The following is a 22,164-nucleotide window of genomic DNA, read 5'->3' on the forward strand; positions in this document are numbered from 1 at the left end:
TTCAGGAGTGAAGTTGAGCCCGGGAAGAAGAGAGGGGTGAGGGGAAGGTGTTTTAAGATTTCGTTTTTATTTCTCATTACCCTACTCTAATTTGATTGGTAATAAGTTAAACTAATTTCCCCGAGTCGAGTCTGTTTTGCCCGTGATGGTAATTGGTGAGTGATCTCTCCCTGTCCTTATCTCAACCCATGAGCCTTTCATCTTATTTTCTTTCCCTTTGTCCAGCTGAGGAGGTGAGTGATAGAGCAGCTTTGGTGGGCACCTGACGTCCAGCCAGGGTCAACCCACCACATCAAGCCTCTACTTCTTCATTGGTTTACCAGCTAGAGCATCAGCAGTTACAGGGTTTCAGCCCATTCCTGATGTGTGAGACAACCTGAATTTATATTGCCATTTAATTCATTCATTCAGCATTCAGCTAAAATCTGAACTATGTTTGCACTATATTCAAGTTCACAGGCAGTAAAGCCATAATATGTAGAATCACGTTCAGAACGTACTTGCCTCCATGTGTGCTACACATGCACAGCCTTCAATAGAGATACCACTGCAAATCCTAAGGATAAAATCATTATGTTAGCATGGAACTGCATCTGTTACTATTTTCATCCATTTCTCGGAGTTATCAGTCACAGCATGACATAACACAGATATGGAGCTGAAGGTAACAGAGCCACATGTAGCTAACTCTGTTATCTCTGCAGTAAGCTGCACAGTTACCACCTAAGCATAACTTTTTTTTTTAAGGCTGTGGCTCTACCAAGAGGAAGCACTGTGGTTCATTTATTTATTTTTATTGCAGACCTCTGTAATAGAGTTGTGTTTTGTTTTTTTAAGCTTGCTGCAGAATTGGATTTGTTGCCAGGCAGGGAACACACAACACAACATAAGATAGATCTGACAATGAACAGAATTCAAATAGAACACAAGTCTGTAAATAAGATTGTAATATTAACACTTTCTTTGTAAACTGCCTTGGGTAAGATGATTCCAAATCTTACTATTGGTCCAATGAAAGAAAAAGATCTAGTTTCACTAATGGATCTAGAGAAGGTGACATAGTATTTAGAACAGTAGGCGGCTTAGTTAAAGATGCAGGACATCAAACTCTGACTGCAGCAATGACTTGGAAAACTGAGGATGAGGAAGGCCACTGAAAGAAGTAATCCGGCACCTCGGGTTTTCTCTTATGCCTGCTGCTGAGAAGATATGGAAGCTACATGAAGTGATTGAACAAGGGAAGGTTAATAGAAAAGCCAAATAAATTAAAATTAAGTGAATTCAAGTAAAACTTTTAACATTGCTCTTGAGTATTATGCAGAGATAGTTATGTCATATTCTTGCATGTGTCCAGGTATCAGAGCAAGGAATGGTGACCGTATCGGTATGCAATCATTTTCAACACCGAAACATATGGTTGCATACAAGTATGTACCTCCATGTTGAATACTGAAATACATAAACAGATCAGTTTTAATACTGAACTCTCTAAAAAAACAAAGAAATTAAGTCGAGGGTCATTCAGGGCATTAAGGACACTTGAAATGAATAGACACGTTTAAGGTATTTATTGTAATGTATTCAAGTGACAAGGCTTGACTGAAGCCAACTTCCACCGGCATGGCCACATTCATGACTTGAACTGACCCATGACTAGTGAGCTTCTTGACAAGTTCGCTCTGTTCTACATTAAAAAAATGAGACTGTACAAGACCCCTCTCCAGACTTATCTGTAAGGAAACATGTAGTTGACAGGGATGAGAAGGATGCACGAACACCTCCCAGTTGCTGGTTCTGAAAGACATAGATGGATCTGCACTTGGTAGTGAGGATTCCTGCTCCATCAAAATACCAAAACCAAAATCAGTGTGAGAAAGTAAAGCATCTCCAGAGAATATCTAGTCTTGAGAGATCTAGATAAGGAGCAAGATTTGTAAATTTCTTTCTCCCTTCAGTGAAAACACAGAGCTTGAGGCTATCCCAAGCTCTTATAAAAACTTTCCAGTTGCCAGCATGACCCAGTATAAAATAGTTAAATTTTAAGACCTTTTGCAAACTCTACATGTAAGATCCTTTCCTCCTTACCCTATGATGCGTTGAAGATAGGAGTCTGTGGAGGTCAGGATTCTGTGGAGGTCAGGTCAGTGAAAAAAAAAATGAACAGCTCAGAACTGGGGGCATGAACGGGGGCATCCTCTCCTTGAAAAGTTTTAGACATAACCTTGTAATATTAGCTAAAACCTAAAATATGTCTTTTCTATAAGAAACCTGACATGCAATTTCATAGCTGTGCTGACAAGAATAAAAATCTGGGACTGAAAACAGTACCCCCGTGACTTCAGAGCATCAGGAATAGTCCATGCTCTTCATACAATATCAAATGCAGGACATCCCTCTAAATATCCAACTGGTAAAATGGCATCTGCAGAGATCCAATAAGCTACATTTGCAGGGAAAATCAAACACCCACACAGATCTTAAACCATTCAAAGAATGTCTAGAATACTAGTCAGATTACGGTTAGATGTAATGAATATAACCACATCAAGGCCGAGAACAAAGCTCTAAACACAGGATGACTCTTACAGCCAGATGTCCACTGATGATGATGATGTATCTGCAGTATTTCAGGTTATAGAAGACTTGAGTGAACCTGAAAGGATGCTGAAGGAAAATGCCCAAGTAATAATCTCAGAAAGCTGAAAAGACATGAAAACAGAAGCAGAGTTTTCAAAATGGATGAGCAGCTAGTTGATTAATAACACAGTTTCCATTTTACGGATAAGTCCAAACAGCATTATTTTCCAAGATCAGCATTAGTTGGTAAAAAAAACATTCTGAGAGAATGAATCATTGGTCTTCTAAAGATGACACATAGCTTTTAACGTAGATTAGTAAAGAAAGGAACAAGAAGTGCCCATTTAATAAGAATACAATGACATTAGGAGCAAAATTAACTAAGATAGTGAAGAGAGACAAGAACAGGAATTGTCCATAAAAATCAACGCTAAGCAGTCTCGACAATAATTAAGAAAAAAGCATAATTGCTCATTTATGGTCAGATACTCGGTTTAGTTTGTGCTAAACCTCATGGAATGAAGTCTAATGACTCAAAGATTAACCTATATAGTCATAACATCATGGACAAAATATAGTATTACCTCAGACACTGAAAACTTCGAATGCACCAGGTGATATCTGCTACACCAGATTAAAAAACAGAATGAGTTACACATCACAAATACATAAAAGCCTAGTAACTGTGAATGACATATGCAAGCAGATTCATGAGGCTACCGTTAAGACATGATCAGAATTTTTAAATGTTTAATTTCTTAACTTTTGCTTATCAGTTCATACTGACAGATACAGGGAATTAATCACAGAACTAAAAATTAATGACATTTAATGAAATGCTTATTTGCATTTGGTGCATACCAAGAGAATAAAATCAACCTCATTTACATACATTCCACATTAGACCAAATACAACACATTTTTCTTTAGAATTAAGAACTCAATCCCATGTCTTCATCTTCTCCTTAAAGGAATACCATTGCTATACAGAAAGGCTGCATTTCAGGCACAACTTTCCTGCGTTACCTCGTTCAGCACTCTTGCGGTGCCCTCTGATGGCCAAGGCCAGAAGGTGCAGTTATACCCTCCCAGACCAATTAAGCATCTGGACACATACATTGTAAGCATCATGGGTCAGGCAAGAACCGTAAGAAAAATGCATTAACAATTTGATTTTAAGTGAGACTAGATGCAATAGCAAGCCAGAATTTTCTCCCAAACCTCACCCCATTAATTAACTCTGTGCTGACCAGAACTAAAACTGCACCATAGCTTATGAACAGAGTCAGCTTATAAAACATGAAATTAATAAAGGTACTCCAAACTCCACACTCAGCAGGGAAAATGTCCGATTAGACTGCATGAGATAAGATGAGGAGCTGCAGCAACCTGGAGAGAAGGCTGATATATAGTGTTTAATTTTTAGTATTTTGCCTGGGTTTGTATCTGCTTTTCTGAAAGTGAAAGGAATCTTGAATTCAAGCCTAACATAGAAAATGATGCTTTCACAGAGCTCACTTATAAAAAGCTGAATAAAGACTTCAGGAGAAAGAAAAAATTAGAAAAAAATTTTAAAAGCTAACTTAAAAATTGACAGAATTACCCAAATTTGCGATTTCCACACTTTGCATTTGAATCCTGCAAATATAGAAAACTTTTGAGTGCAATCATGCAGTCAATGAAGTATAATTGCTGTACCATTTCCAAGTAATACTAAAACCGCATAGTTTAATTATATTTGCTAAGTGACAGGACACAGTAAACAGAAAAGGAATATTACATATTCCCTTTTCAAATTTCCAAAAGTAAATATAAATAAAATAGAACTTTTTAGCTGAAAACAGTACTGCTGCAAATTAGAGAAAATTTAATACAAATGCAAGTTAGAGAGCAATTTTACCCTCCACCGCCCATCTTTACTGACAAAGTTTTTCAGGCATTTATGCCTTATAGAGATTATTCAAGGAAGCAAAGAAGTACCAAGTAGTCGAAAAGGATTGAGTAAGGGATCTACCAAAAAACCTTCTCTCATGCAAGTCCATGGAACCTGATGGGATGTACCTCAGGGTGCTGAGAGAGCTGACGTTATGAGCCTGCTCTCCATCATTGCTGAAAGGCCACTGCAATCAGGAGAGGCTCCTGATGACTAGAAGGCAAGTCTTGCACCCATCTTCTGATAGAGCAATAAGGATGACTGCAGAACAACAGGCCAGTCAGCCTCACTTCAGACCCTGGGAAAGTCACAGAGCAGGTCTTCTTGGAATGCACTTCTGGGCACGCAATGGAGAAGGTCATCAGGAAAAGCCAGCATGGATCTACCAAGGGTGAATAATTTTTTTATCATTATTTTATTTTTAACCAACCTGGCTGCCGTCTGAGACAAAATGAGTAGATCTGTGACTAAAGAGCAGTGGACGTCATCTGCCTTGGCTTTAACAAGACTTTTGATACAGCGTTCTACAATATCCCTGTAACTTAGCTGCAACTTTATAGTCCAGTCGCCTACTAGTTGGATGAAAAGCTGTTTGGATCACTGTAGTGATCCTAACCAGAAGATCATTGTACATCAAGCAGTTAGGGATTCCCTTAACAGTAAACCTAAGTAGGCACAGGCCTGGGCTGTTCTATACTGCATGTATAATTTGGCCTTCTGGTGTGGTGCCACACATATCCCTTGGCTGCAGGACAAACTTAGGTGGCTAATTGTCATGAAGCGGCCTGTGGGCAACTCCCACCGGCAACTGCACCACCTGCATGTCCTTGTCTTTATTTAAAAGCGTGGCAGCAAGTTCTCATGTGAACATGTAGAAACGATGAACACAAAATCCTATAAGAGCTCAAAAGACCAAAAAAAGACCTTTCACAGACAGAATCTGCACAGTGAGATGTGCCCTGGTTGGTGGCTCATTTGATGTGCCACAACTCTTGAGTTCCCAGAACCCAAAGGGAATAAGATTATCAGTATTATCCCCTCTTTATCATATTACCTCCAATAAATGGCATTTTAAGCAACACTTTACTGAGTCTGACTGCCTTTCTTACTGAGTTCACAACAAACCAGCAGCTCCCGATATAAAACAGTCATCAGGCTCAAAGGGTAGCGGTTGATGTTTTGTACACTACCTGGAAGCCAGTTAGAAGTGGAGTTCCTCAAATGCCTATCCGGAGAACTATGCTGTTTAATAACTTTACCAATTACCTCAAGGAGACAAAATGCATCTTCATCAGGTTCATAAACACCAGTTCGGGGAAGGCAGTCAATGCACTGAAGAACAGTGCTGCCATTCGGGGGATCTAAACAGGGTGGAGGATTGAGCTAACAAGAATCTCGTGAAATTCACCAAGCACAGCTGAAAAGTCCTGTGCCTATGACAAAATAATCCCTGCATTGGTACAGGACGGCGGCCAACTCCTTGGGGAATAGCTCTTCCAGAAAAGACCTAAAGATCTGCTAAACAGTAGGCTCAACTTTGTCAGTAAAGACAGGCAGAAAACGTAGAAGGTAGAATTCTACTAAAATTGCCCCAGTTTATCAACATCTTTCTTGTACCGGGAGCCCCAAAACTGGACATAGTATTCTAGATGTGGTCTAATGAGTGTCAAGTAAAGGGCGATCCCTTCCCTCTACCTACTGTACTTCTGTTGATACAGCCCAAGATACTGTTGACCTTCTCTACTGCCAGGGTGCTCCGCTGGCTCATGTTGAGCCTACTGTTTGCGTAGATGTGAACTACACTACATCCTAACTGTAATGCTTATACTAAAAGTGTAAGAAACAGGATCACATAAATGTAAGTCATCTCATCAAACTCAGATACACAATCCCATTGTGGCTGCTTTTGTCTCTATATGCCATTTAAGCGGCTGAAGGAACATGCATCAGTGGCCAGCAACGTTCTTGGTGACTATAACTTAGATTTCAACAGTGCTACCCAACATTCACAAGAAAATGTAAGGAAAAAAGTTGGAGCGATCACTTGTTAGATGAGAGCATGTTACCATCTGCTGTACAAAGTAGTAAATTTCCATGGTGAACCATGTCTTTAAAAAAAAAAACAAAACACACCACACCCATGAACAAACACACCACCACACACAACACGCACACACACAAGCAAAAGCCTCTTCTTTCTATTCCTGGGAGCTTTCTCTGTGGCTTCTAGACACTGACACAAAGGCAAAGGAGGTTATGAAAAAGATAAGAAAAGAAAATGTATTTCTTTTTTGCAAATATCTCATATCCTTCTGCTACTCACAATAGTATTCATGCCTGAGGAACAGGAAAGGCTTCCACCTGAAAGAAGTGCTCACAACAACCCTCATATAGCTTCTGCACAGATATGCTAGCAATGCTGGCAGAGCACCCTGCGCAAGGCAGGCCAGGAGCTTTCATCCTCCCCTACTCCACAGCTACTTTTTAATCTCTCAGCAGTAGAACACAGGTTTATGCTCATGCATTGTCTGATGCATTCTTCTTTGCATCAGTTGGATTGAGGTATCCCCACATCCACTCATGAAACAATCCAACTCTTTAAAGAGCCAGGTACTAGGCTGTGGACTTCACAAGAGTTACCATTATCTTTGAAACATAATAAATTCCCCAAAGTCACAGATCTAACACAGTTCTGGTTTCAAAAGCATGCAGCTTGGAAGAATTTTTTATTATTGCCTCTCTAATTATTACTTCAATCATCTCTCTGCTTTCACTGCAGACTCTACCAGCATTATCCTACGCCATAAGAAAAATATATAGATGGATAGAAGTGTCTAATGGTTTTCCACTAGGAAGTGTACTGATAATGAAAATCAGGGGTTACTCCCCAGCCTAATTTTAGGCAAATACACATCATCAGATGATCCACAACACTCCCCTCTTTATTCCTCCCAAAAGAGCTTCATATCAAAAGTCCAACTGGACTTACTATTTAAAACTGGTTACTCTAAAATTGGCTAGTTGTACTATGAGTGATGAAGTACTGTAAGGGTGGAAAGAGAAAGTAACTACCAGCATCAAGATGTCTCCTCTCCAATGTCTTTTGTTTCTTATGCAGGAGCATCAGAGAACATACCAAATTTAAAGCAGATTAACCCCAAGATTTTCATCTGTTCAGTAAAAACAATCTAGAGAAACAATTTCAGTAAAGTCTAGAAGCATGTTTCAAAAGAAATAGTGTAATTTGCCTTTGAAATTCCACTTATTAAAATATCTAACAAGGCAAAATGTTACTGTATGTGACAGATAAGAGACTGATTTTAAATTTAAATATATTCTAAACTAATTCATAGCTCTTATTCTTTAGCCTACATCCTCTGTTACATTTCTTTTACTTATTTGTTCATGCAATATGAGATATCATCAACTCTTACTGAGAAACAGGTATTTGCTTTCTGTCACCAAAGGGTGTTACATGGCTGGTATTCTACAGTAGTGCCTTAGAAACTCAACTCTTCCAAAAATTACTTTAGAAGTTTTTAATTGGGAATGAGAACCAATTAAGAGTTTTATTCATTCACTTTGACAACTGGTGGCATTCTTCCCACTTTTAAAGTAGTTCAACATTTTCAGGATTTCCACATTTTTTAATTTATTTTTATTGTCTATACATCAAAAAGATGGAGTAAAAAGAAACACAAATCCTTTGGGATTAACAAAGCTGGTAACAGAACAACCTTCACCTCATTTTGGCAGCATAACGAGGAAAACAGCAGGGAAAACTCATGGGGTTTTCTATTACTTAAGAAGCTCTAAGCACTAAATCCAAATTTAATCCATTTCTTTCATATGTACATATATAAACAAAGGCTTGTAGTCATTAATAAACCATGTCATTTTGCTTAACTCATGACAGATGATAATAAAAAAACCTTTGCTTTCTGATATTTGTTCAAGACTACAGATCATTTAAATTAAACAATCCTTACAAACAGAAAAATACTAGTATTTACATAAAAAGGAACCTGTTTACATAAATACAGAAAAAAATTTATAGCTAAAAAGATCTTTCACAAGCTACACGTAAATTGAAACTGTGTATCTTCATTTGTCTGTTTTTCCCTGATACTTCATCTTATTTTCTGCCTTTCTACAACTCAGACACTGAACAGCTCATTCAGTGTCCTTTCAAAATCTACAGAGCACATACAAGCTTTTACAAAATTTCACTTATACCTAGACACTTTCCTGTGACCCTGGATGCTGAATAAATCCATCATCACCTTTCAAAATCCATTTTTACTACAAAACATCTGTGTTACAGTACTTTTGTGCCTCCTCCCTTAGACAGATGAGGCATCATCAGACAGATGAGATACAAAAACATTTACGTATATACTTACACTTGACACACTACCAAACATACATAACCCATGTAGAAGCTATGGAAAACCTCTCCTGGTTTTCTATTTCACAGTAATAGAAGATCCAAGGAATAACAAAAACCAGCCCAGGTAAGGCCATACAGACATGCCTACTAACGTAGAGATTATTGCTACTTAGACCACCTCCTCCTTACATACCTCAAGAGAAAAGAAAGCCACTTCAGACAAAGAAATTTCAGTTCATAGCGATGTCAAAGTGCTTCACATAAAGCTACTGTCATCCTTCAGGACTCCAGTGCTTATAAGTCCAGGCAAGCTTGAAACACTGACAGACTAAGGTAGACCTGTACAGGTAGAACACAGCAGCATGGAGGCCTCTCTTAAGGAAAGCTAACTCAGTAATGTTGCACACCCAACTTTTGATTCATACCTTTCTTCAGGCTGAACAGATCACGTGATAACTGGATATGCAGATACAATACAGTACACCTCTCATGGCAATGCAAGGCTAGACTCCTCAATAAGGAATGGAAAATTAACTAGAAAGTATACTCCCTAGTGAGAGGTAGCTTGCATCAGCGGGTCAGTATTTCCCTGTAGGTCACTAATTTGGAAATTTGGAAAAAAATAACAGAGGCAAACTATAAAATAACCAGAGATAATCCAGCAGGAGGTGTTAAAAAAAAACCCAAACAACCAAAAAACCAACCAAACAACAACAACAAAAAAACCACACCACAAACAGTCAACCAAAAAAAGACTTTCAAAAATCTGTGTCAGGTACCCAAGAGAAACTTAACGAGGAAACAGCTAAAAAAAGAAAATCAGCTGAACATAAGACACTGGTTAACCAACTTTAAAAATGAATCCCTGTAGTCAAGGTATTCAGGGATAAAGTAGTACCCTCCTCAGGCAGGTAAGTTGCTGGCCACTAGGAGGGAAGAAAATGATGATCCAGTAGGAGGAGCCTGGCAGCAGAGTACAGGCAATGCAGGGACACCTGGTGCTCTCCTGGAGACAAGTAATCTTTCAAATAAGGGTCTGCTTCTTCACAACCCAGAGCTGCAAAATGAAGTCACAGCTGGGAAGGGAGTGGGCCAGGCACGGTACTCCAACAGGCCCAATACTACTAGAGCCAAGTTTAACTACCCTAGCTCTATATTTGCAGCCTAATTAAATCATGTTTCTAATATTTCAGGAAGACAGCACTCCAGTGATTTCAGTGACAGCCTGTACAGACTGCCCATAAGACACAGGTGTGTGTTTTTATTGTAAAAATTCTGCTCAAGTATACTGCCTCTGAAACATACCCTGCTTTCCTATTACCAGGAAAAAATATTCTGACAAATAATCTTCATTTACAAGAACTACAAAAAAAGTCCACTTCCTTTCCAGTATAAATATGCAGATCAGCAATTAATTGCAGAAGAAATACATTAACAGATGAACATCCCTTTGAGAAATTGCAGTAAAATGGAAAGTCATGCAATGAGACCACCCAGAAATCAGATGCAGCAACAGTGGCAGTGACTAGCATTTCTAAAAATACTCCAGCTATATTTAAAACAGTTTAAAAATAAATATTCAATAAGTTCAAAAAGCATATTGCTACAGTTTTTCTTAAAAGAGTTCAAAACACTTGAGTTGTGTAATCAGTAAAATTAGTGGGTTTTTTAAATTAGTCTTACAGCGGAATTTCTTTTAAACATGTCTTGGCAAAGGCATTTCTGAGATGAGACTTGTGCATACTTTATTCTTACACTTGCTGCTTAAAGAAGTGCTCCAACCTTTAGAAAGATTCTATACATTAATTAACCAAGTGTCATCTGATACGACTATCAGTTGTTCAACTGATTTCATGTCTGACTCCGAGCTACTGACAGCTGTTTCCCATTTTTCCTTCTGACTGAAAAAAGGATTTAAGATTTAGTCCTTCCCCAACAGTCAGCCGATCTCCATCATTAGTAGGAAAGGCAAAAACCTGTTAACATCACATATGCAATGTATATTTACTGGCTTAGGATATCATAAAACTTTACTCAGGAGAATAGCCACTCTCCATATTTCACAGAGAAATGGGGGGGGGGAATAAATTATGTATTTAGAAAAGTAGTCATCACAATTTTTAGTGATTCAACCTGCTTCTTTTTGCTTGCTCCATAAACTTGCATTAAACATTTTAAAACATATCCTCTTCCTATCCTTCTACATTCCATATTTTTGCAGCCTTTTTTGCTGTTAATCCAAACTGTAATCATATTTTAAGATATTACAGCTTAATTTAGGTCTCAAAATAACTTGCATGACTCCAGTTCTTTCTTGAATGCTTAATCTGACACTCACTGCTGTACCCGTTGCTTTCAACAGCTACAAGACCTACCGATTTCATTGTGACTACTCACAACAGCAAGTCCTGTGAGCATCTGTATTTGGTATACTATAAAATATTTATTATTTATAAACAAGGTGCAACTTTTTTTTTATATCTGTAGAGTAGGTTTATAAAAATGTGCAATATGATAGCCAGAATTTAACATCTAGCCAAGGATCATGAGAAGCAAGGGTTACAGACAATGGAGATAATGAAAAATCGCCATGGTGAATGCAGGTGCATTTACTCTTGCATTGTTTGTGATTTTTCTGTCATATAGAATTTTTTAGGATTACATTGCAAAGTTTTCAAAAAGTTCCTCTCCCCTTTACTTCCAAAACAGCTTTTAGAAAGGGAGTAAAGCAAGAAAAGAATCACTTTGAAAAGCAAATGCAAGGCAGTCACTCTAAAGTGTAATGAAGAAACTGGGGGGAGAACACCCAAAACCCCCACATTTCTTTCAACACACAAGGCTTGAGATCAGCAGAAAGGATTAGCTGGAGCAAGAAAAAGCCCAATTTTAAGAACTGGGCAAGGGCATGTACTCCACAGAGCTTTCAAATAGAAGAAATTTTAATTTGTCTAACAGAAGTGATGAAATGAGTTACCAGAGTGATTAGACAAAGAGGCATGCAAGAATAAGCGTATTATTTGTATTCTACAGGAATTGCAAATTTAGCATAAATACTTGCAAAGTTTAAGTCATAAACAATTTGAAAGTTAGGACAAAAGTGGCACGCTCTTTAGAAATGTTATAAAAATGTAACTGTCAGGATTTGACCATGTTTCTTCAAAAGTGTCAGTGAGGCAGCAATGTTGCTTTTCAACAATCATGAATTTAAGAATCCATTTATTAAGCCCAGTGAATAACTGTTGTGTTCTAAAAGCAACTACATCACTTGAAAGAATTGGTTTAGACAAAGCACATCTAAGATTCATGCTCCTTTACAGAATCCTGCAACATCGTAGGCAAGATTCAGTATATTCACTTCAAGAGAAGTTTATGATTTACTGTACATGGCAGTGGTAAGTAAATTGTGTCTCTTGAATCACACATAAAACTAGTAAGTGATTGAAACTTGGGTCTCAATAATGAACCTCTATTAATGTATCGACAGGTGGGAAATCTAAGTCCCCACTATCACAAAAGGTATTCAGCTAGCATTATTGAGGTATGTGAATCAAATTTCCCCAGGAAACAACCGCACACACAAATCAGTCTCATTCCACAGTGAAACACTGGAAGGCTGAGAAACACACTAGGCACATCTTCACTGGCAGTTTGGATGGCTCCCTGTGTCACTCGAGTTCTGCTCCGTTGGTGGTCCACAGTAAACATCAGCTAGATCACTTGTCAGTTAACTTCCAGAAACTTAACTAGTTTTCTCAAAGAAAAAGCCAGAACACAGTTGACGAAGTAATTTGTCATTAACTCCGGTGTAAACCAACTCCAGATAGATACTACTACAGCTATCACTTAGCAACTGTCTATGGGTCACAGAAAGCCATAAGAAAATAATCAGGAGAAAACTCAAATTTCTAACACAGTGTCATCCTGAAATACAGACTTCTGTTTACTTATCAGCCGCATATACCATTACAGTTCTTTCTTACTGACTATAGTGCATCATTCTCAAATTGCTGTTACCAGCACGTTAATAAATTGTTGTCACATGACATTAAACAGGTACTACATGAACCAACGCATTTCCAGGTTTCCATATCTATCACACAACATAGAAATAAAACTGTACTTCCTGCTAATATGTTCTATTCCAATAGTTTTTCTGAAATTTGGGGAACATCTCAACAGTTAGCAAGCCTTCCGCATGCTTCAAATCCTGTACATCTTGCTTTGTTAGTTTTACTATCATGAAACACCTATGTTGATTTGCAGATAGAAGTATTTCCATATAAATCAAACTGAACAGGACCATGCAGAGACCACAGCAATTGTTTATGCTGCAAATTTAGTACTTAACAAAATCTTATACTTTGTAGTAGATGCAAGAAGCAGATAGAAGAAATAGAAAGACAAAATACTGAATACAGTCAAATTTCATTTAGCCTCCTAATATTATTTATAATTACTTTATGCTAACAATCTATGTAGTCTCTAAAAGAAACACATGTACTTCAGTTAGTAGAGGCAATAAAACACTGAAGGATGGATTTCAGAAAATAGCCAACAATGGGACAATTAAGGGGCCATGGCAAAAAGAAGGTCCACAAAGAAAGGTCCAATGAGTGTCCCTGTCTTGCAGGTAACCATCCCGCATACAGGCTTGAGTCCTCTCTGACACACAAACACACACTCGAAGTCACTTCCCTTGATTTAGCTTCTCCCACTTAAAATACCACCATTTTATTCAGCAGACCTGTGCCTTAAACAATGACCTTAAAATATAACACTACTCAGAAATGAAGACCAGCTGCTTCTCTGCTAAACTCTCACAGCAAACTTTCGTCTGAGAGATTCAGAGGACAAAGTCACTGTAATCACATTTTACCCTGCACTGCCAAAGTTATTACCTTACTAACCTTGTATGTGCATATTATAAAAATCATCCATTTATGTTACAGTGAATTACTTTAAGTTAACACTGGGAACACAACACCTGAAATGAATTTCAAGTGACAAGACCACCATCAATCATACTTTCTCCACATTAATGCCACTACATAAAGCCTTCTGCTTCACTGCTTGAAAACATAGGTGTTTTAGGAAGAAAATGTTTTGCAGGTGGTGCCGTGTATACTGATACTTTTCCTAAATTAGCAGGTTCTTTGAAAATATAGCATAAATCAACCGAAATAGCATATTTCACTAATATTTTATTTTAAAAGACAAATCATTACAAATACTAGTAAAGCCAGAAGCAACTTACTTGATCCACACTTCTCCAGTATCCAACCTCAGCAGATCTACAAGCCTAGAGACTGAAAATTAAAAGAACAGCCAAGGTGAATCCACCACAACCTAAGAGTCAAACTCCCCCCCAGCTGCTCACTTACTCCCCCTCCTCAATGGGATAGGGGGGAAATAGGATGAGAAAGCTCACAGGTCATGATAAAGACAGGGAAATTGCTTACCAATCACCACTGCAGGCAAAACAGACTCAATTTGGGGAAAATCAATGTAATTTACTGTCAATTAAAATTGACAATTAGTGTCAATTTCTCACTACTGAGGTAGTGAGAAACAGAGACAAACATTAAAACAATGCCTTTCCTCCCCTCTCTCCCAAGCTGAACTTTACTCCTTCACTCCAGACTCCTCCATCTCCCACCCCGAGCAGCAGAGTAGGCAGAGGGCAGGGGCAGCTATGGTCAGTCCGTAACAGCTCCTCTCTGCGGGGCTCCTACCCACTCACTCACTTCCCCTGCTCTGGCATGGTCTCTCTCCCATGGGCTGCAGTCCTTCGGGGTAAACCTGCTCCTGCGCAGGCTCTCCACAGGCTGCAGCTTCCCTCAGGGTGCATCCAGCTGCTCGAGCATGGGGGCCTGGTGCCACGAAGATCTGCTCCAGTGTCATGGAGCTGCTCCTCTGACCTTGATGTTGCCTCTGCTGCTTCTCACTCCTTTTGGTTCCCTCCTCCTCTCTCTGTTGGGTGATTTGCCCTTTCTTAAATACATTTTCCCCAAAGCACCACCACCTTGGCTGCTGGGCTCAGCCTCCCCAAAGCCACCACCTTGGCTGCTGGGCTCAGCCGTGCCCTATGGTGGGTCGGCTGGAGCCAGCTGTGTCCGGCACGGGGCAGCCCCGGCCTCTCCTCACAGAGGCTGCCCTGCTACACAGGTTTAGTCAAGACTACTAGTGTTATTTTAATAATAAAAAGAGCATTTTATGTGTTCAATCTAAAACCATAATCTCTATATAAATGATTTGCTGATCAATCACACAGGAAGAGTATTTGTATCAGACATTAAGTACTAAATGGTACTGCGAGAAAAGTAGTTCAAAAAACCTAAATGCATCTTCAGAAATTACATCATTTCTGGGGATCAGACATTACAGGAAAGCTTACACTGAACGCTGCAACACTTTCAGCGGGTGGGAGACGTCATCCACCCCTATGCTCATTGCAGTTAACCACACAGGGCGGGAATTGTGGAGGCAAACTGCTGTCCAATGCAAACTCCTGTTCAAACAAGTCAGACAACTACTAACGTAATATTAAGTCATTTTCTCAATTATTTGAGGACACTGCTGATAAAGGCAAGCCCTAGCCAGTGATTTGGCAGCCTCTTCTCTCCTTTCCCCCTTTTGTCCCATTTCAGATTTCTCTGGAGCAATCCTCCTTTGTGCAGTACCGAGTATAATACAGCTCTGATTGGGTCTGCGGGTCTGAACCGTGACACTAAGCCTAATCTTCTCATTTCAAGAAATCAAAAATTAAAACAACCATCCTCAAAAAAGGAGATCCACTACTGCCACTAATCTCACAACTTAAGTTCACTACATGGCTATAACTGAAATTAACAAAATGCAGCACAGCATTACTGCAGAAATGTTTGTGTACTAGAGTGAACACAGTGAAACCCTCATGAATAAAATATAATGCAATTTGAATTAATAAAACTTTGCTTTAAGTTATAAAACAATTGTAGAGCTAATATTACAACTTACATGAACTACAAAAAATGTTTAGGCTTTCTACAGTTTAATCATCATTAATGGCACAAAGGAAATTATTTACTATTGAATGGGTCAGAGAATACAGAAAGAAGGTCCTCGCAGTATTGATTTTGCACATAAAATGAACTCCTTCAGCTGCATTTGCAATTGTCAAGAAGGCTTGAATAGTATTAACTCCCCCTATTATGGAGCCTCAAGGAATAGCCACACAGTTGAGGTGTCAAACTTATTTTTAAAGGATAAAACAAAACATAGGACTGCTTCGTGGCTTGACTAGTAAGCAATTAAAGCACAACTCTGACTAAACTGAATTTATGCCAGTGTCAACATAAAACTTTTTTTAAAAGTCAGTACTATGAATTATTTACTGTTCTCTCAAAGCTCAGTATCAACACATCAATTCACTCTCATCATATTCCTCCTTTATAACCCCAGCTAGAATCACCCTGTAACATGCAGGACGGTGGCAACACGAGCCTGCAATGTAGTGAGCAATGTAACAAGGCTAGGCAACCACCCAAATTACTCAATGCTTTAGAGACCTAGGAAGAGTACCTTTAGCACAAGCACACTCCCATAAAGTGTAACAGCTTCAGAGCACCTTGGAAAAGAGAGGGTAGGCCTTCACCATTAAATCATTCCTGTATAGGGACAACTCCTTCCAAAAACCTGTGTGTGCGACTGCTTGGAGTAGCACCAAACAACCTCTGAGAGGCAAAACATGCATCACAGTACAAATAATCAATAACACCACACAAACAATCCACACTGGAAAACGTTGAAGAACTGAACCACTAATGAGAGCCGTAAGAAAGATTCCTCAAAACTATGTGCCTGAAAGACCGTCTTTCCACTATCTATATTCAGGGTATTTTGTCCCTTAGAAGCTTATAACAGACTGTCAAAGCCAGAAGTATTTGTCAAAGTCAAACTACCCCATAGAAGATAAAAATATTTAGCCTAATTTTATGACCCTGTGAAGATACAAACCCCTTCTTTAGAAATAGCATTCAAGCCTAATTTGGATTATCACACCATTAAGATCTTTAACTCACAAATTCTAATAAAACAAGGATTGCCCATTAGAAAGTGCTGAGAACAAAGCATAAATAGCCAGATGCTGCAAAAACACTAAAACATACTCCCAAAAGCACACATAAGTAAAGCTTACCAAAGTAGTAACGTTATCAAAATACATTCATTGAGAGACAAATCAAATAACAAATCAGTGATGCTGTTTAAGGCTCTATTACTTCTTAATTAAGTTTGGCCATGATGCACAACTTCTGTGCAAAGTCACAAAGTCCTCTATACGATCACAGTACCTGAAATTCAGCACATTTCTCTTTGATTTCTCCTTTGCAACAGACACATGCAAACATTCATGTGCTACAAAAGCATTACCAAGCACTACTAAGCCAGCTGTACTTGCAGAACTTTGGCCTAGATCACATAGTATTTCAACAACTACTTTTCACAAACACTACTGGAAGTGTGCTACTGTGTCATAATTTCTATTGAAATGTGCCTCTTCACTCCAGATAAGGCTGAGGAAAATCGCTAAAGATTATCCTCCTAATTTCTATGTTGTGGAACAGCAACATCTTTATATTTTAAAAAGATTCCTTATGTACAATACTTTCTTTAAAAGTGTATTCCTATAGTTTCACTGAAATGTAATTGATGATTATAGTTTTGTTCCAGTGAAAACTACACTAATTACCTAGCTACCAAGTGTCACACTCCAGTTATGCCTCTGTTTGGTATAACAGAATAACGTTAGACTGACCTCTGTAAAACATGCTGGATTTTTGGCCCTCATTTCCGAAAGACTCAATTTAATAATATTCCTAGCATCTCTCAGCAGTGCACTGTGCGGGCTAAAATTAGCTGAAACAGCTTATTAAATGTCGTTTCGCAAACTAAATTAGTAATCAAAACCCCACAGCTAATCAGGAGCTTTGGAATAGGATAGAAATCACAAATCTTCTTTTACTCCTTACTCTGAAAATATGGTGAACTTTAATAAACAAAACGCATGCATTAAAACTAAAAACTAATGCAAACCTGAAATACTGCAATAACTTAAAACACAGCGTTCTATAGAAGACAGTTTTCCCAGCTCATGAGTGTTAAAATTTCTAAACCATGATTACAGTGGATAACAAAGTACTTCTTTACTATAAAGCAGCTATTGGCTTTAACAAAGTAATCCGGGTTAAATGAATTATATATAAGACAATGTGTGTTCGTAAGAAAATGTTGCAGATTTTTCCTCAAACTGAAAAGTCAGGTAGCCTACTCATTACAGTTCCTACTGTTTTTCAGACTTCTCCTCAGCTACTCACAAAACACACAACTTCCAGAAGTCCATGAAGCTTCTCAAAAGTATTTTGAGTAGATGCAGGTAACCTGTGTACTTAGCCACATTTCTGTAGAATACATTCATTGTTTTTAAAGCCCACACAAGTGTTACCAGCTTTCAGCAAGAACATTATGCATCAACTGAAATAAAGATGTCTCTAGTTGCAGTTGTATTGAAGAGTTCTAATGGAAATGTTCACATAAGAGTACCACGATTTTCACCGCACATTAAATAATTCCACAGGCTCCGGTTATATTCAAAATTAACAAATTAGAAAATTAGCATACTGGCAGCTTCTTAAAGGAATGCATTTTTACTTCACACTGTTTGTTTACTAAACACTCATGGGCAACCTTGGTATTAATGTGACATAGCAATATAAGGCTTTGAAAACCTTTTTAAAAAGCAATCCAAACTGCCTTCATGTTATTCAATGCCATATTTTTTTAGGACTAAAATTCTGTGCATTATACATGATCACCAACTTTGAAACCCTGTGAAGAGTTTAACACCATAAAACCAGCAATTCCTAATTTGATCACAGAATTACTAACAGAAGAACATTCACATACAGTATTTACCATAGGTATCCTAACTAGATTTGATACCTCAAACATTCATACAATGAAGACTTTATTTTTGCCCGACACGTTCTGACTTATCCTCATTTCAGTTCTCACTAACAAAAGAAAAAAGAAAAAAAAACCACAAATCACTATTATACTTGTCTCAACAAAAAACTGCTGCAAAATATTGTGGGAGAAAAGATCGATACAAAGAGAAAGAATAGTTGTCTGTATGGGGCTAACATTTTGAATGAAAAGTCACATTACTCTCTATGTGGGAAACAATTTTAAAATCCTCTAGCAGAAATTTCTTTACAATGCATATCACATGCTAAATTCCATTTAAAATTAATGAACTCTTAGCTCCTAATGAACTTTTATTTAGTGCTGTCAGCACTTTTGATAGGGTTTCTGGTATTCTCCAGACAGAAGCAGATAAATTTAAAAATCCAAAAGGCTACTGTCCAAGACTGTCACTAAACAATGCAACAAAAGTTGTAAAAATCAGACTTTATCAAACTTACCGCCAGTGCTTTAGATAACTTTGTTCTATAGTTACTCAAAACAATCACATCAATCTCCTTAAATGGCACATATGCAAAGCCATCTTTAATAAACACTCTTCTGGCTCTAAACAGATCCACAGCATCTGCAAGTCCAACCTGAGAAAGAAGAAAAACCCACACTGTGGAACAGCAAAATAACGCAGTAACAATGTTTACAACCCTAAGATTCAAGATGGACCAGTAAAGCTTTAATTCATTCTCTGTCTTTTAATGAAGCGTTATCCAGGCAAAACACAAAGATTTTGAAATTAAGTGTTGACTTTGGAATAGCTGATCATTATTTCAGTGGAAAAATACAGTTTACTTACAGAAAGTCATGCAACTAGGCAAAATAAGCTACTTTAAAGTTTGTATCTATGATTATTAGCCCAATTATGTATCTTTGCATCACTTACTGATTTGATATTTGAAAATGGACTTCTGTTGGCCTTCTGTTTCAGGCACCTTGAAATATTTGATTCATGTAAGCTACATATAAAAGGTCTTGGAAAGAGATCTGGAACCCAACCAACTTCGCTCCAAAGAAGAATCAGTGGGCTACGTTAGATACTTCTTTCCTTTCCCCTTGCTTTCTTGCAAAAGGAATTTCAGACTAATACAATCAGACCAAACCTAGTTTCAGCAACAGATGTTTGAGAATGTCTCCATCCTGAACGGTCTGTCAGCCAGCCAAGTTAAGTCATTTGTCTGGGAAACATTAAAACTTAAGACCGTTTTTGTGGCGAAAGACAAGAGATGGAAGAAGAGGACAGAAGACATCAATAGCAGTTTAAAGCTCCCTTCATTCTCCCAGCCCCTCCCTCTGCCCTTATGCTGACATGAAGAAGAGGAAGTCTCGTTAGTCTCAGTTAATTTAGATACTTTGATTAACTGTTAGCAATATCAAAACTGTTAGCATTATGTAAACTTAAAATTAGTAACTCCAAGTTTAACTGAAAGAGAATGAATGCAGATCTGTGGAACTTCGCAATTTCTACTTACCTTATAGAACATTTGTTCTTTTACTTTAGTCATACTGAGGCCAGGGGTTGATGTATACAGCTCATTTGCCAATTCATTTTTTAGGTCTTCACTTACCTAAAATTTAGAGCTTGTTTTAAAACTGCTGAAATACTTTAGCATAAGGCTTTTTTTTAATTAACATGAGCTAAAAGATTACTTAATCTGTAAATATATCACTTTAGTTGACAAGGGAAAAAGAACTACATATTCAGCAAGTGACCACTAATAATTAATTAAGCAGAAACCAGCAAAACACTAGTGGTCAATAGTCTTAAATAACCTTCCTTCTGCAGCAGTAGTGCAGATTTTAAAATACAATAATTTTAAACATTAACACAAGAACTATAAAACACGCTTTTTAAAAGTCAACCTCTTCAAAATAAAACTTGTGACAATCCCTGCTCATATCTAGATTTACTTAATATAAGTAAGACATGTATCATATCTGTATGATACCCAGACTCCAAACGCAAGATAAAAAAAGGCACTCAGTGTCCTTCCTCTCCATGGAAAGGGATGTGCATAAGCAGTTCAGTTTCTTCTCTGCATGGGGCAGAATATCTAATTTGTTGACTAACACTTCTATGCAGCTAAATGGGCATTTAAATAAAACTTTTTTCCTTCTTCTCAGTTGAAAAACTGAGAAAATAAAACAAAACAAAACACTTTTCTTGGAAGTCACAGAATCATAGAATACCAGGTTGGAAAGGACCTCAAGGATCATCTGGTCCAACCTTTCTTGGCAAAAGCATGGTCTAGACAAGATGGCCAGGCAACCTGTCCAGCTGAGTCTTAAAAGTGTCCAATGTTGGGAAAAGTCAAAGGAAGGACCCTTTAAATTCAAACTTGGAGGAGTAGCTCAACAAATCCCCTCTATGAAAGTGATTGATAGATGCATATGAAATGGCCAAGGCAGCAATGTCTAGAAGGCTTATGGTTACCCCGGCCGCATCTTGATGTAATCTATAGTACTCCCTCAGGAAAATCAGCTTTAAAAAATAACAATAAAGCTGCCAGCAAGGCAGAAGAATGTAACTTTGAAGACAGAGGAAATACACAATAGCGTTTTATTTCTGCATGTGAAAATCTAATGCTCCAAGGAAAAACAGCCTGCAAGAAAACAATTTTTCTTTAACAAAGTAGCTGTATCAAAACAATTAAATGTTTGTGTAAATGGTGAGAGAAAATACTTTCTATAAAATACTCTCACTAACAATCTTATTTTTGTTAGCCTTTGAAACATTCCTGCCTTTCAAATGTGACACCCTGGAACTATATGCAAACTTCACACAGTGCTACCAAAACCCTGCTACTCCTTCCAGGTGATACATTTCTTGTTTTAATAAGTATAAATCTAAGTCACCACATCAGCCTGCAAGCTTGCCTTTCACCTAGTATAGACCAAAGTTTTAATTTTAATTCCAGAACAGTGACTTCCATTTTTCAAATGTAACAGTTTTATGCTTTCTTAATGGAAATTGCTTAAGAGAGCCCAGTCTACCACATCATTCCAAACCCTCGGTTAAACTGCCTTCGAATAAAAACAGTACAACACATTGTATAGCTATAGTGGTTACAATTGCATTATTTCTTCTAGGGTATCTGACTAAAAAAAAACATCAAACCGAGCCAAGGACAGGGTTTTTTTCAGAAAGCCATTAAAACAGTCCAGTGACTGTTTTACTGACAGACTTGCAATATTGGGGGGGGGGGGGGCCGGGGGGGGGGATTAGAAGGGGGAGAGGCAAGGGCACCGGGGC

At 38.0% G+C, this 22,164-nt stretch overlaps 1 protein-coding gene across 1 annotated transcript in view; it reads right to left on the reverse strand.

The window, feature by feature from the left end:
* PRIM2 (primase (DNA) subunit 2) overlaps positions 1-22,164 on the reverse strand; it is a 147,646-nt gene that overhangs the window by 90,479 nt on the left and 35,003 nt on the right. The window contains exons 7-8 of the mRNA XM_009279737.2: positions 20,384-20,479; positions 19,361-19,498 (exon numbers count right to left, since the gene is read on the reverse strand). Of these exons, the coding sequence (XP_009278012.1) occupies positions 19,361-19,498; positions 20,384-20,479 (234 nt within the window). The remainder of the gene's footprint in view (positions 1-19,360; positions 19,499-20,383; positions 20,480-22,164) is intronic.

The sequence above is a fragment of the Aptenodytes forsteri genome, unplaced genomic scaffold (genome assembly GCF_000699145.1).
Source record: "Aptenodytes forsteri isolate BGI_AS27 unplaced genomic scaffold, ASM69914v1 Scaffold115, whole genome shotgun sequence".
Lineage (NCBI taxonomy): Eukaryota > Metazoa > Chordata > Aves > Sphenisciformes > Spheniscidae > Aptenodytes > Aptenodytes forsteri.